The sequence below is a fragment of the Lagopus leucura genome, unplaced genomic scaffold (genome assembly GCF_019238085.1).
Source record: "Lagopus leucura isolate 7727_CA_CO unplaced genomic scaffold, USGS_WTPT01 Super-Scaffold_73, whole genome shotgun sequence".
NCBI classification, from domain to species: Eukaryota; Metazoa; Chordata; class Aves; order Galliformes; family Phasianidae; genus Lagopus; species Lagopus leucura.
In genome coordinates, this window is record NW_024962252.1 from 93,446,789 (window position 1) to 93,463,592 (window position 16,804).

The 16,804-nt window shown below is 42.5% G+C and overlaps 1 protein-coding gene across 7 annotated transcripts in view; it reads right to left on the reverse strand.

Annotated features, from left to right (window-relative positions):
• Positions 1–7,839: 7,839 nt before the first annotated feature.
• Positions 7,840–16,804, reverse strand: part of LCLAT1 (lysocardiolipin acyltransferase 1) — a 102,491-nt gene continuing 93,526 nt past the window's right edge. For all 7 annotated transcript variants that reach the window (XM_042893458.1, XM_042893488.1, XM_042893466.1 and 4 more), the window contains one exon: positions 7,840–8,663. In XM_042893458.1, the coding sequence (XP_042749392.1) occupies positions 8,155–8,663 (509 nt within the window). In that variant the 3' untranslated portion in view covers positions 7,840–8,154. The remainder of the gene's footprint in view (positions 8,664–16,804) is intronic.

Sequence of the window (16,804 nt, forward strand, 5' to 3'; positions counted from 1 at the left end):
GCTGTCTGATCACCTTGCTGTCTCCAGCCACACATAGTAGGATCTCACAGGCAAAGCTGAATCTGTGTTGGCTTTCAGTTTCAAGATGAAGCAGCAATAGTGGTCCTCAAAACATTGTCAGCAGACCCCTGTGTGGTTCAGGAGACTTTCTCTTTAGCTCAACACTGGCTCAACATCAAACATCACAGCTGAAGTCTGACATGAGGATCCAGCACAGGTTCTGCTCTCACAGGCAAGGAGTTTCTGAGCGTAGCATCCGCAACTATAGCCAGTGCCAGGATGGCACTTCGTGCTACCTGACTTTGACTCCCTGAGCTCCAGGACACATCCTCTTAGAGTCACTCATATTTTTAGGTTCTTCTCCCTGATGATTCATTAGGAAAGCTTATGTTTTCCAAGTTGCTGGGCATCCAACCCTTGAGGTGGGAACTTCATGCACTTCTGATAAATATAGACCACTTCAATTATATAAATGCCTCTAATAGGCAGCATCTTGTCTGGAGCAGTTTGTCTGGAAAAGAGGAGGCTCAGGGGAGACCTTATCGCCCTCTGCAACTGCCTGAGAGGAGGTTGTGGCGAGGTGGGGGTCGGTTTCTTCTCCCATGTAACAGTGATAGGATGAGGGAATGGCCTTAAGTTGTGCCGGGGGAGGCTTAGGTTGGGTGTTGGGAAAAACAACTTCTCTGAAAGAGCAGTCAGGCACTGGAATGGGCTGCCCTGGGAGGTGGTGGAGTCACCGTCCCTGGATATGTTCAAGGTGTAAATGTAGAACTAAGGGACACGGTTCAGTGGGCAATACTGGTAGGTGGACGGTTGGACTAGATGACCTTAGAGGTCTTTTCCAACCTTAATGATGTCTTCAGCGTCTCTGACTTGTTGCACCCACTTGTATTGGGTAAAGTTTTAGTCAGACACGTTTTAAAATCTGAAATGGGTGTGATCTGCAATTAGAGGCTAAGAAGAAAGAGGGCTGGGAAGTTTTGGTGTTAGAGCGGTGTTTGCCATGTGGCGGTGGCTTTTTTTTTTGCTGCTGACAACTGAAATCTCTGTTCTCAGTATGAAGGCTTTTAGCAATAATGAGAAGGGAATGAATACAAATAAGACCAAGCAGGATATAGAAAGGCCTAGATTTAAAAAAAAAAAAAAAAAAAAAAAAAAAGGACTTGTTTCTTAATTGCATGTGAGAGCATTTGGCCAATCAGGAGAAAACCGAACCACAGAACCAAGTTGGAAGGGACCTACAAGAATCACTGACCCCACACAGCACCACTCAAAACCCAATCCCTATGGCTGAGATCACTGTTCCAACACTCCCTGAGCTCTGGTCAGGCCTGAGCCTGGTCTGTTTGTATAACCAGCATTGCCTCATCCCAGGTTGAGAATCCAACACTGGTGCTTGTTTAATTTGAAGTGCTGTATCCAAATAATTTCTGAAAACACTCAAGAGAACTGGCCCTGAAATGGAGCCCTGTGTGATCCATCAGTGACTGGCCGCCAGCCTGATGTAACCCCATTTATTACAACCCTTTGGGCCTGACCCATCAGCCAGCTGCTCACCTAGCACATCATGCCTTTGCCTACTTGTATGCTGGGCACTTTGTCCAGAATGAGACTGTGAGAAACAGCATCATACACATCGCTGAAATCTAGAAAGATCACACCAACTGACTTCCCTTGGACACAGAAGTAAGCAAAGGACTTCATACCTAGGTGTACAATGGTATAGAGCTAGAAAAGAAACCTGGTTTTGTTCAGAAAAGGTGTCTGGTTTTGTTAATAAAGCAAAGAGAGCACCTAACAGCATGTTGTGTCAATACAGAAAGCTTGAAAAGTTCATGAGCTTTTTATCAAATAGCAAGGCTAATGGAGTTGGGCTGTGATGTCACAAAAATCAGGACTGACAACTTTAGGATCTAGATGTTACTGCAACAACTGAATGGCAAAATGCAGAATAATCATTAAAACATTCAAAATACAGAAGGAAGCACAGAATTAATAGATGTGAGAAACACTTACATAAACGATGTTTTTACACAGTGATTCAGCCCTTGGCCTCTGTCTCCTTGTAGCACATGCAGCAAGAGCCCCATGGACTGGGGAAGGCCTGCAGTGGGTTTGTCTTGATGTCTCTCCTCAAGGAACATTCAGGGACCTGCTAATCATAAGACAATGAAAGCCCCAGGGGACGGAAAGACATGTTTGCACATATTGTTTAGAAAGAGGAGGAACTGCTGCCATTAAATGCATTTGGTGCTGGCTGTTTGTTTGGCACTGCTCAGCCAGGCTGGCCATGAGCTCCATAATGATGGCAAAGAGGTCTGCTGTGGTGGATTGAGAGATACTTCTGACCAGGACTGTTCTGCCTATATTTGTTGTTCTTACTGTGCAAGCATACATTATGTCCTGTTATAACTTAAATAGCTTTTATGCAACAGCTTAGAACAGCAGAGCTAATTAAAGATTAAGTGTTTTACCTCCCTGGCATTATCCTTGTCTTTACCTAACAGCCAGTGATCCAACCTCTTTCAGTCACCTGTGTTTCTTGCTGGCAGCTTCATCACAGAAAGGAGGCATGGTCCTACAAGGAAGCAAAGAACTCTGCTTTTGTTCCTGCACCAGCCCTCTCCTGACATGTAACGGCTTGCCAACAGGCTGAGAAAAAGGGACGTGTGTGCTGAAACACAAGGGCACGCTGCTGTCATGGAGCTGGACCTTTGACCCTCAAAGAGGTTCTACAAAATAATGTAGTGTCTCCTTGCTGACAGAAATCCACAGGACCACAGGTCTCTGGAGCCTGCAGAGGGGAATGCTGAGCACTGCTCCCTCTTCCACCTCTGGGCCTGCTAAGGATTTTTCTTATGTGAAGACTCTGCAGGAAGCAGCTAATGCAAGCTCTCCGGCTCATCCACAGAGCTCATATCCAACAGATAATAAAACCACAGGCTCCTTTCTCATTAATCCCTAATTAAGCACTCTCTCACGTAGCACTTTCCGTCATTAGCTGTGGTAGAAAGCTGAGAGACTGCCTTTAACCTTCACACCTCACATAGAGGCAGATCCAAGCCCTTGCTGTGATCATGCCTACACACATCCTTATGTTTGCATTTTGGGGCTTATGGCAAAGATCCTCCTCTTTCTGCATGGAAAGATATAAAAGACAAACCTTCCTGAGAGGTCGGCATCCATCCAGAGGAGGCTGGAGAAGGCACACACTCCATGTCACCATCGAGTGACTCCAAGGTCAGGTTTGCCCTCACCCAGCATCAGGGCCCAAGCTGCTCTGCTGCAGCCCTGAGACAGACGCTCTGCAGATAAGCTCGGTGTGGAAATGAAGACAACAGATGATACGCTTCCGGCTGGGCTCCTGTCTCCATTACTGCTCTTTGCTGCAGGAAAGGCTTGTTGAGTGCCCCGGTGGGCTTTTAAGCTGCTGTACAGTCATGTGGTCTGGCTGTGGCTGCAGAAGAGTCACAGCATGCCTGAGAGCTTCAGCTTTTTAATTAAAAGCTAGGGTAGGCATTTGGAGTGTAGATCGAGACACCCTGAGCCGGGACTGTTGAGAGGTTCAGCAAGGACAGACATGAGCCCTCTGCCTCTGCTGTGCCTCAGCACAACCGTTCCCTTCCAACTGCACTCTAAGACAAGAGTCACTCGAGCACATTATAAGCACTGACTGTGCTAATAATTTCTGGTCGAGGTAACTTGCCATCTGATTCACAGTCCTCATGAAACAAAACTGAACCTTCTGCCAGTTGTACTGAACCAAACGGGGTGTGCTGAGGGCAGACAGAAGGTGAGAGCTTTAGCTTTCTTTACTACTATTTTCTTTAATGCCAGGTAAGACATACAATATTTTGTTCAGTGCATATTTGAGCCCTGAGGAAACAAAAAGGAAGTGACAACAGCCTTTTCAGAGAAACAAGCCACTCAGTACAGAGTAGAGCACACTTCCACTTCTGGAGACTGATTTGAATGCTCAGAGCATACACAGAAATCCCAAACATCATCTCCAGCTGTAAAAACAGCTACCAAAGTCTCTGTTTATTACAGTCTGACCACAATGAAGCAGCCACATTAAAGTCATTACCCTTGTTACTCTGTTTGGTAAAAGGGCCACAGCAACTCCTAAGAAACAGAGCTCTTACCCTTCCACACCAAATTAGTTTCCAGACAATGGAGAAACAAATCACACTGAGCCTGCAAAGCCATATCAAAACAGGTCCTATAAGTAAGTGAACCTTGCCACAAACTACTTTTTGTCTAATTACACTGATGGTAAAAGGCGAGCAATTATCTACATATCAATACTTAACGTGCTTTTACAAGCCAATTCTTGAGCAATATTGGCTAAGAAACCAAGCCAGGCTAATACTGAGCTACAGCTCCGGCCTGCCCAAGGGCTTCTGCATCATTTTATGGGAACAGCAGGGAGTGTACAATCTTCTCCACTTCCTAGGAACTGAAGGGAAATGTCACCTCAACAACCGTAACAGCCATAAACCAGCAACCAAGTACCTGCAGATCAAGACATCAGTGTGAGTGGAGACAAGGCTCCTTAAGGATGCATACCGAATATGTGACACAGTAAAATGAAAACAGTGAAGTTAAACACATGCAATGCTTCAAGACTTTATTGTTGCTGTAGAGTAATTGATGCATGGTTAAAATACCCTAATATAACCAATGAACTTTGAAAACTAAGGCTTTCTGTAGGTTTGTAGTATCCTGGCATTTTCTTTCATACAATGTACATATAAAATCAAGTTATAAAAACACTCATCTTTTTTAAACAACAGAGATGTACGCAATGCACAGAGCTAGAAACTACATTTCGTATGATCAAGACAACACCTTACAGACCAGCTTGGAGCCCCACAGCTTTGAACACAAGAGAAATGTCTTGGTTTGATGTTCTGTTAGCCAGAAGAGTTTCAGCACAAACACAGATGAGAGGACTTCAACTTTCAGTTCGGAGCAAAGAGAAAGAAACCCACAGCACAGATGAGGAAACATTTGAAGGAACAAACGAAGAGTATCTCCAAAGGCAGGAAAAGCAAGTCGTGTTTCTCAAATAACATAAGGAAGACAGCAGAGATGGAGGCCCCATAGCAGGAGTAGTCGTGGTTGAACGACGTGCTCTGTCTACCAGGACTGCGAGAGGACACAAGCCATGAGAAACTGGGCTAATCAGTAAGATAAACCTGGGTGCCAATATGAGGTCCACAAAAGGTAGATGTGTGATTCCTGGAGTACTAGCACCTTTAATCTAACAGCACTGAAAACACTTCAAGTGATTCACCCAGCGTGTCTTAGTAACTGGAGTCTGAAAAAGGAAATGGTGAATAAGAACAAAGTATTCTCCCCAAAATATGCATATTAAAACCTTTCGAGTAAAAGCTCTTTTTGACCGAATAGGAAAAGAACATACACAGAAGGATCTTCCTCATCACTGTAGCGACTTTTTAAACACAAAAGCTGATTTTTTTTTGTCTTGCATTTCTAATTGAAAAATGAGGCACGGCGTCCAGAAAGTCCTGCCTGTCTCAAAGTCAAGAGCCTTCCCTGCGAGGAGGATTCCTCCCTTACCATGGGCTCTCCTACTGTATGCAGCCAGGCAGTGCAAATGCAGCATTTAGAGCTAACAAGATGAAGATTATTTCTGCTCACTCTGAATCCACGGGAGAGAAGGATGAATTACAGATTTGCAGGACATTTCCCACATTACATTAGTTACACGTTTGGCTCCAGCCGGACAGAAAACTTGTAAGGGTCATCTCTGAACCGCATTATATTTCATTTTCAGAATTGAACTCTAATCAAACACAGATACAAAATACTCTAGAAATCTTTCCCTGCTTGCATGACCAGGACTCACACTGATGTTTCTGGTATGCTTTATGATGTCACCAAGTTCTCTGAATGACTGAAAAAGTGTAGCTGGTATTTATGTCACAGCTGCCCTCTGAAGTCATTCCCGAAGACTTCTAAGGCTGCTGGTGTGCCCCAGCCATGGCTGTTCCTGGTGTGAAAGCACAGCCATGGCTCAGGACAGACTCAAAGCCTTTGCGTCTCCTCTGCTTATCTATAAATGCCAATTTTAGTTTTTCCCTTGTGGTGACAGTTATGTGGACATACAAGGAACTGCACCAAAGCAGAATACTAAGGGAAAAACACCAGCTATGCAGATCTAGGCTTTTGTCTAAATGCCTTTGATATCACAAAATGACATTAAGGAACATCACCGCGCCACAGAAGAACTGCAACAAAACAACAGTTACCCGACTTTAGGGACTCCCATATAAATATGAAAAATCATTTAGAAACATAATCCTAAATATAAACCTACTTTTATTTATCTTTTAAGAAAAAAAGGATTAAAAAATTAGAATAAAACCGATGGCTTCAAGTACTTTGTGCATAATAAACAGTTATTATAAGCACGGATTAAAAAATACTTGTCACCTTGCGAGGGACAGTCGAATAGAGGCTGGTGATTCATTCAGAAATGGCCTCTGATAGAAACACAGGAGACAACATGTTCAGTGTTGTAGAAGAAACAAATGTACCTACAGTGCTGACCCAGTGCTTGAAATAGGCAGTTCGTATTTCACAGCAGAACAACTCAACATACAGTCAGGCTCTTTTGGTTTAGCTCAATTAAGTCTCCATGCAATAAACAACAAATGTTCAGAAAGTCCAGGAAGTTCTGCAGCAATACATTTGACCAAGTGATCTAACATTGCTGAGGCTGAACAAGACTAACCTGAAGTGTCTCCTAAGTGCTGGCAATGTTTGTACCTTTTACTGTAGATATTACATTCATTACACTTGCAAAGTGCATTTTCAGAGTTTAATTTGGATTTCATGATATTTAGAAAGCCTCAATATCATGAAAAGAAGGAAGCGTGTTACAGTGGGAGCCTCCCAAAATAATAAAAGCTTGTGAAGAAGTATGGAAAAGAAGTGACGCAGTCAGGCAATGCAAGATAATTCTGCAAAAACAAGCTGAAACTCAGTTTCCCTGTGCTGTCATGGTCTGAAACCCACCTTTTCTAATACTCATACAAATACGACCATTGCATTGGATACATTCCAACAGGTCTGGCTGGCTTGCACAGAAAAGGCAATTTTCTTCTTTATGCATTTGGACAACTGAAATGTCTACAGAAGTAACGTGAGAATAAACCAAAAAAGCCTTCAAAAAACAAAAGAAGATACCTTGCCTTCTCCAAAAATAATAATAAAAAAAATCGTCAAATAGTGTCTATAATGAGACCTCTTTGAAAAATCATTTACCAGCTACTCCAGAGACAGACACATATTATTGCCTCTACCAGAAAAAAAAAACCACCAATAAAACAACAAAAGCCAGCTCCCCTATCCTGCAGCTCTACGTACTACAGCAGGAACACATCTCCCACAGCTAAGAGGGACACCAAACCAGCACCAACAGTGAAAAATCAAAACCTAGCTGCAATAGACCTATTAAATAATCAGCAAAGACAACTGGACGCAAAGCCAGCACTGTTTCTCAGACCACAACACAACACTGGCAGGCCTAAAAACCCTTTAAGTTCTGACTGACTGAGGCAGAGCAGGTTGAATAGCGTGCTAGGTTCAGTAGTGTTTGAAGAAGCTGAAGTCAAAGCATTTTAAAGTAAGTGTGACTATTTGAAACAGCAACAAAAAGAAATGGAACATCCTCTTCCAGCTTCCACCTACCATCAAACCACTGTTAAACATAGCAGCTTTTCAAATCCGGTGCTTCATGACAACGTGATTGTACAGAAGTAACACATCTGTCTGTCTTAGCCGGACAGCTGGGATTTGTACATGGACTTTCAGTGCACGTCATATTTATTAACATCCCTTTGATTGTTCAATAATCCAGCAACGTGTTTCTTAATTACAGCAGAATGCAGTTGCTAGCTGCTCGCAAGAGCAATGCTGAAATTACATTCAGAGATAAAAACTATCATTTTCACACGCAGTGATAACTAACGGTTTTCTTTCTTGTCACAGAATTAAGTGCAAATGTCTAGCAAACAATGACAATAGTAAAAGACAATTCTCATGCAAAAATTCTCTCCTGTCCATAAAATTTGCAGTACGTCCCAAAGCCACCCATTATTATGCCCTTCTTTACGCAAGAAGTTACTTCTCTTTAATTTTTGTGTCGTTAAGTTTCTGTTGCTTTTTAAAATATTGATGACAAGCAAGTTCAATTAGTTCCAGCCCACCAAATATCTTTTGCTGCACAACAAAAATGATTATCACGGCTGCAAAATACCATCGTGCAAAGCTGTACAGGTACAGCAGTGCAAACGTACCCATTGGGAACACCGTCCAATACAGGAGTGAGATGCACTTGACTGCCAGGACCCTGAGCTCAGACTTACACGGGGGAATAAAGCTTTGCCCCGTCTCATCAAAGCACTTTCCACCTTCATAGAAGCGTCGAAGTCTCTCCTCTTTCTCTTCCCAACGCTTCTGGCACCAAAGCTGCAGCTCCTCCTTAGAAGTGGGCACTGTCTCTACAGGGTATCTCTGGACATGAAAGTGAATCTCCTTTGGGAAGTTTCCATTCAAAAGGTGCTTCTCCGTCTGAGGAATGTTTTGGGGGTATGCCACAGTTATGTCATGAATAGCATCAAGATTGTTACCTGGAAGAAAGATGTGGGGAAAAAGATCAATACAGGCCGTACAACAACCAGAGTGCTAATTCACTTCAAGGCACATTGAAAACTGCCAAAATTGTAGAAGGAATCCCAAAGATACGCCAGCTATGCAGAGATTGTTTTATATTCTGGAATCCAAAGGCTGAGAGGTCAGATATTTCCCATTCACTACCTCTTCTGAATTGAGCAAAACCTTTGGAAACAAAATGACACTCACTTGCACAAGCTAATGTAGAATTACAACACGGGGACTAAGGGGATAAAGTCAAATCAGAAGGAGAAAAGATGCAAATCTGATCTTGGAAGAAGAACAGAGTATGCACATCTAATCCACTAACACACATTTCCAAAACAGTCATATGTGTGTTGCAAACATATCTTTAACTCATCAAACATAACCTACTATGTACTCCTGCAAACAGAGCAAAATATTTAGTCTGAACTTTGATCTGAAGCAAACAGCACACATAGTCCTAATTTACCAAAGATCTGCAAGAACATACATGGAGCACACACCAGTTTAAATACCACTAGGTTCATTAAGTCTAGGGTGACTGACGAAGGCTGAGGAGCCTCTCTGTAGCTCGTCCAGCTTTGCAGAGCACTCCATCTAACACAGTTCTTTATGTTTGACCTGGTATTCCAATGGGGTGAGCTGTGGCTTACTTCATTCCAGAGCTGGTAAACACAAAGTGCAGTGCAAACAGTGGAGAAGCTGAGCTTTATGTAAACCACATACCACTATCTGGCCAGAGTTAACTCTTTGAAAAGCAACTTTGGATTAGAAATTCAAGGGAATACTGATGAAAAAAACGGATCTGCATTACCATGCCTGATCAAGCCAACACTCCAGAATGGACAGCACTATTGCCAAAGCTGTTTTTACAAGCATACCTCTGTACTAACCATTTTTACATGGATGCTCTTCCCAATATTTTCTTTGCCCTCAGCCTTTGCCTAGACATTCTTTTCAGATTTCATAATCTAAATTCTGCTAGTATAAAGCTGATCTAAAAATAGGTGCATGGTGCGCTGGACATTGCATAACTGTTAAGTTCTGCCAGCAGTGATTTATCCTGTGTTGCTGTTTCTATTTTGCTGGCTGTCTCAGGGCAAAATAGAATTGGAGACTAAATGCTGTCTGTAGTTGCAGTGTCTGAAGACGTTTTTTCTCATAGATTACATTAATTCTTGCAAAAACAAATATAACAACTTCTTCTCAGCTCTGTTCTCCCTTTCCTTTTGCTCTCCTTCTTCACATCTTCAAAAATGACAGGAACAGAACAGAGACTTTAAATGGCCATGTTCAAAATAAGTTATCTAAAGTTCAACTCCAACTATCACAAGAGAGGAGGAAAAAAAAAAACCCTATGCCATCCATCAGAGTATTTTACAACGGTAGCATATTATAATGGTCTCTCTCAAGAGAGTTTTGTGTCTTGGGTTTCTAAAGAGCAACCCAGAAAAGGTGCAGTCTTCCTGAGATCCCCATATGAAAAAAAGGCTTCTGTGAAAAGTTCTTTGGGCTACTTGAGTGTCTCACTCACCTTGCAGTCATTCGTGTCTCAGAAGCTAAACAGGCAGTTTGTCATTACTCTACAGGATGTGCAAATGTTCTTGGAATATCAAAGCTATACACAAACTTCCACATCATCGTAAGAATTGTGTTAAGCACTGAACAGCTTAGTACTAGATTATTCTGATAAAGAAGCATTTATGTCTTGTACATCTTACTAACTCTTCATCCGACTATTGCTTTTAACACACTTCTTATTATACGTGCACATATGGTTGATCATGGTATCTTTCCTAGCTCGAAAACTTGCTTGGGATGTATCTAGAATTTATGGATGTCCCTTGTTCAGAAATCCCCACCTATGAATGTGGAGCAGGACTTCACCACATTCTAAAATGTTTACACTACACAAAGGTTTCTAAACAAGCTACCCAGAACAAAGCTCCCAGAGCTGCATACAAGAGGGTGAGCTCTATATTTTCTGCATCACAAACAGGGAAATTAAAGCAAATGATGATGAGGTGATCACAGACTCACAGAACAGCCTGGGTTGAAAAGGACCTCAATGATCATCTAGCTTCAACCCCCTGCTATGTGCAGGGACACCAACCACCAGACCAGGCTGCCAAAGCCACATCCAGCCTGGCCTTGAATGCCTCCAGGGGTGGGGCATCCACAACCTCCTTGGGCAACCTGTTCCAGTGCATCACCACCCCCTGCGTGATCCACTCAGTGTGGCCAACTTGAATCAGCATCTTCTAACAGCCAGCTGCAAAGTTTACCTATTAAACTCAATTTTACTCAAGAAGAAATTACGGTTATTTCAGAGGTAGATTTATCACATCTGGAAGCACTGAAACATCAGAAGGAAAAGATTAGAATACCGGGTTTCACATGCAAGAGCATCAGAGCCTCTCAACAGGTCCCTTGTTTGGGTCATGCATATTTAAAAACACACAAAAGGCAGACTGAAACTTTAATTCCCTGGCCAGGCAGGCAGGTGAAAAGGACCAGCTTCAATCAGTTTTCTACAGCTGTTGAAAGAAGCATGCCCTGCCATTTGTTATGCGCAGTAAAGCTGCTGGATCCACACCATACACTTGAACAAAAGAATTCTGCATATTCTCTGTTGATACGTCAACAGTATTTTAGAATATGGTCAGGGTCTGTACATCATTTCCAAATGTGCTACAAGTGAATCTGCTAGAAAAGTTACTGCAGCAGATGAAACTACACCATCCATGAACAAGGACAAAACTCCCTTAGGCTATGTTTAATCCGGCAGTTTTGAAGATGCATCCTTGGCTAGAACACATTTACCACCTCTGTTGCTCTCTGAAGTTAAGCTGGTTCCCTCTGCAGCCTGAAGATAGCTAACAGCAAATGCTTCAAATGAACAGCAAGGTGGAGGACAGTGAGTGGAAGAGTGATCCTGACTAGAGATGCATTCAGGTGACTGAATTTAAGGATCCACTTAAAACCTGTATTTCTGTACATTTTAAGAAGAAATCGCCCTAAGGGAAGTCACCTCGTTCTACTTCTCCACTGGATCAAAAAATGAAGTGAATTAAATGTGTTTGTTCATAGTTTAGAGAAGCTGCCAGTGGACAAAGCCCCTCTTTACACTGCTCTTTGTGATGTCCACACAATCTTCTTTATTCTGCTCTTACCCATTTCCACTCACTGTAAGACTCGTGCCCCAAGTGTTGTGTGTTGACTGAATGTGACCTGACCTGCAGTGCGTCTTCCTAAATGACCTAAAAAGCATGTTGTAACTCAGACTTCTAAAAATTCAATGCAACTGTAAGCCAAGTGCTAGAAACCGTAGGTGATGAGCTATGCTGCTTGTTTCTTTCTTATGTAATAATAAATCTCTAATTATATCCACGGCCCTGCAGCCAGTCACTGCCAGGGATCCCCAAAGAACCTGTCCTGGTGACAAGGACAGAGAAAATCAAATAATATTCACAATGTTGCCTCTGAAATCTAATTTAACTAAAACCTCCATTAAGGCAAAAATATGTCAGGTAGCTAGCCCAGTCCTTCCGGACAAACACATGAGTTTCAGTAGCTTTACATCCTCATTGCTTTCACTCTGCAGAATTAGACCTATGAACATTATTCTGTCCTACGCTTTACAGAAGCACTTCAGAAAAAGAAGGGTTACTGCTGTGCCCAAGAATGATTATAAAATTTGTTTGTAATTATTCTTAAGCAGCTACAAATACAAGGTGAATGATTAATAAATGTTGCAATCTCTATGTTGGGATGACAGAATGGCACAAAAGTCACAAAGTTATTTTTCTCTTTAAATGTTCTGTCCACCAGTCAAAGTGATTGATGTTTCAGGATATGCTGATACACAACATTAGTTTAAGCAACCACAATGCATAGTTGGTTGCTATGGGCACTGAACTTACAGGTGGCATAGAAAGAATTTACCAGGATCCTAGCCAAGAGAAAAAAACATCAGAGAATGATGCCTTCTTTAAAAAAAAAAAAAATTCCAACACAAAGTTAGGACATGTTCTCTCACCACACCAGCTGTTCCATCAGAATTGTTCTGTGTCACAGAGTCAGCAGTGGTAGCCCAGTAGATGTGAGGCTGCCCTCTTTTCCACCAGTTTTACACAGACAGACATACATACAACCTGGTCTCAGCTGACCCCAGGCCCTATGCTGCTGGGTTGAACCTTTTGATCCCTCTAATAGCCAACTTGTCACCATCTGACCTTCCCAGCATCCAACTCATACATACAGCAGCTTCAATAGCTGTCTCCCGAATATCCCATAAATCCCATATAATCCCCAAACACTCTCCTCTGCATCCCACAGTGATCCCTAAAGTCCTGCAAGGAGTAATCCCCCTTGGTCTACAAGGTGATAGGCAGGTGCCTCCCTCACTGACACACTGTGATGGATGCCCACCCCAGCTCATGGCTGCCCCATGACAACCCTAGGGGGAGGCAGGACAGGACTCTAATTCTCTGTGTTCTGGGATTTTCCTGCCTGCTATTACATCCCTGTGCTCCTTTGTGTATGCACAGATCAGCCCTTTATCTCACAACCCAATATTATAAAACCTTATAACCAGGGATCTCTTCTTAGGTTCAAAGTAAAGACATCACAGGTAAATTTGGAATTTTTTTAATGATGCATGTTAAAAAAACCCAAGGTCAGCACAATATATTTCTAGGGGAAAAAGGAGTCTGAATATAAAGCCAGGATTAAACTATTTTAAGCCTCTTTCAAATACATTTGGAGCTGCAGTTGATGAAAATTGCCAGAACTGATGCTCAGCCCAAGAACACAGTCCCAAATAAGAAGGCTGGTCGCTCACCCTCATCCCCTGCAGTGTAAGGATCGCTGCTCATTCCTCAGCAATGACTCACGCTAGTGACAAGGACGTTTTCTTGCTCATACCTGGGACAGAGCAATGCTGAGCAAGCTCACTGTGAGATCTATATAGGCAGTGACTTGAGGGCCAAAATGATGATTCAGAGCAGCAGCTCTTAAAAGCCAAAATGGCCATCACTGTGCCAAAAATGAGGTAAATCCATGTAATGCACTACTCAGGCTTTCAACAGTCTCGAAGGTGAACAGGTAGCTGAGTCTCCTCAACATTAGCAGTGGTGGCTATTATCCATTTCCATTCCTAGTGAGGATCTAAGCAGCTGGATTTCATCCCACTTTACTTACCACTGACACTACCTTAAATCGTACAAAGATTATATGGTCTCTTCCCTTGCATTAATTCAGTAGAGAAGATGCTATTCTTAACTGCAGTTCATCACAGAGCAGTGAGCTGATGAGTGGTGAAGTCAAAACGAGAGAGGCATGCTAAGGTGCTTTCACAACAAAATAGTCATGATAAACTTAAGATAAACCGTTCTGTGAATAGACACAAGGCCTCTGAGCCTTGTCCCTTCCATCTCCCACCACAGTGTAATTGCAGCACACCTATCCCATAATCACACGACCCTGAATGCATCACACATCTTCACACTTCCATAAACATCACCTGTAGCTTTTTCACCCTCCCTTCAACAGCACAGAGTCGTTTGCGTTGGAAGGGATCCTTAAAGGCCATCTGGCCCAACTCTCCTGCAATAAACAGGGACACCCACAGCTCCATCAGGTGCTCAGAGCCCTATCCAGCCTGCCTTTGAATATCTCCAAGGACAGGGCACCCATCACCTCCCTGTGATGCAACCTGTGCCAGTGCCTCACCACCATTTCTTTAAATAACTTTATCCGCAATATATTTATATTTCCTTAGGAAAACAGGCAGAGGAGCTCAGCATCTGTAAACAAACATAATGAAAGCAAAGCTAGAAATGAGTAGAACAGACTGTCTACACTGCTCAGTATCTGATTTTTTACACTAGCTTTGAGACAAAGATACATTTTTGGACATTAAAACAAAAGTTACCTAAAACAGCTTACTAGGAAATATTACTGTGTGGGCTCCTGAGATTTCAGTCATTTTTCTTTGAGAAAAATACATTCCAGAGTATCAAAATGGAGCAGATTCAAGAATTTACAGCTTCTCTTGGGAAGCATCATCCTTGCTGAGATTTAAAACTTCAGGCAGCCCTCTCTAAAGCAGCAGTGTCAACCACGGTTCACCTAAATCACTTTCAATTCAGTAGCTATTGGAAATCTTTTTTGGCTAAGTGCAGCAATCAAATAAGCAAACAAAAAAAGACAGAAGGATAATGATGACCTTGATTAACAGAGAACAGTAATCCTGCATACCAATTCTTACTCTAGCTATCCCTTTTTCTATTGGCCCTGTGATAAAAGGAGATACAGAGACCTTCCCCCAGAGAAGATGGAGTTCAGGCACCAGCACCTCTTGTCCCTGAAGCTGGAAGCCAAGTTTTCTGGTCAGCAGCAGGAAGAAGCAGCGCTCTGGGTGCTGTGCATGGGAGCAGAGGTCTGCTGGGAACCGTCCCAAGGTACCTTTCACTTGATAGTACAGAGATTGGGAGGTGTAAGGACATCCTCAAAAGTGTCAGCATGCATTACACAAGTTTAGGTGTTTTGTTCAGTACATTCAAACCACAGTTTTGCAATCCGATGCCACGTGTCGAAAACGTGCAAGAAAACATCACTAACTGAAGCTGTCTATGGAGGAAACAGGGAAGGAACTGTTTTTTACCTCCTGACCGTAGAGTTCTGCTAAATAAAATGGGTCATGCAGTGCTAGTCTGATCTACCAACCTTGTAAATTGCTCTAGAATCATCTAAACATACAGAGAGTACAGGCAGCGGTGCTGAATTTCACCTGTTTCACAGCACTTCAGAACCAGCATTAACACTTTACAGCTCCAACCCTCCTCACCATCTCTCTGGATACTGGCCTTGGGATCGAAGTCAGGTGTGAAATGCTGTGTGTCACTACTGGGTGATGCTGCAACCACTATTCCAGTGATTTCAGGAGCCTCATCTGCTGTGTGTTCAGTGTGTGAGCACACGAAGGAGGGCTGTGCAGGGGAAGTGAAGGACCCAGCTATCGTGATAAGGAATGCGTTGACCAGAAGGCTCCATCTGCAAGGCTGCCAGATGGTGGCTGCCCTTCAGTCTTCCCTCCTAGAATCCAAAGGGTTATTTAGGAACTGCAAAGTGAAAGCTGTTTGTGCTATTAATAAAATACAAAATATGTGGAGAGGAGGGAGCGAAGGGATAAAAGGGATGGAATAATAAGTTATTTTCAGTCAATAGGGATGACCAGGCACAACTGACTCACCACTCTTTACTCTATCATTCCTGAACTATATTTATCAAATCCAGATAACAAATATACCATATTTATTCCCTTGCCTGCCTAGCTTCCCACACTTCATGTCTGCTCCACGATATAAACATGAAATTTGGTTTTCAAATGCACGTTACACACTAGAAAGGAGAAAACATATTGTTTCTAAGTCACTATTACTGATTTGTAAATGATATTTCATGTAAGAGACAGACTCTGACGCACTGGTACACCACTCATCAGCTCCACTGAGCTTTAACATGAATTTCCTGGCAAACGGACATGAAAATCACAATTATGTTTGAAATAAAGATAAGTTACTGTACTGCAGCGAAATCCTTCTAGAAGCATCACATGCAGTCTGCCTTGTCAGAAGGTATCTTTGCAGAAAGACAAATTTACATTCACCAGGAAAGAGCTGAACAGCTGTTTAGTTGTTTGTTAAAACCAAAGAAGTTCAATTAGTCGTACAAGTACTTCAGTAAAGCTAAGCATCATAACAATTAAGCAAAAGTAAGGTATCATATAACCTTAAAATACATCCCATCTATATATGATGCATGAACAAACAACTCAAGCTGATTCTTATCTTGTAACACAACAGGCTATCCTCCTAATTTCTCAGTTATTTGGTAGGCATTTGAAATCCCTGAGAATCTGAGAAAGAGGCAATCCATCCACGTGTATTTCTTTGCACTCTGCCTAGATGAACAATCTCTCTGCAGCACTGATGGAATTCAGCATCAATCTCTGGAACCAAAACCATATCCTTACTGGAGGCAATCCAGTCCTGCTACAATCCAGCTGCTGCATCTGAAATTTCCACTGCCATGACGACTGGCCTCACTG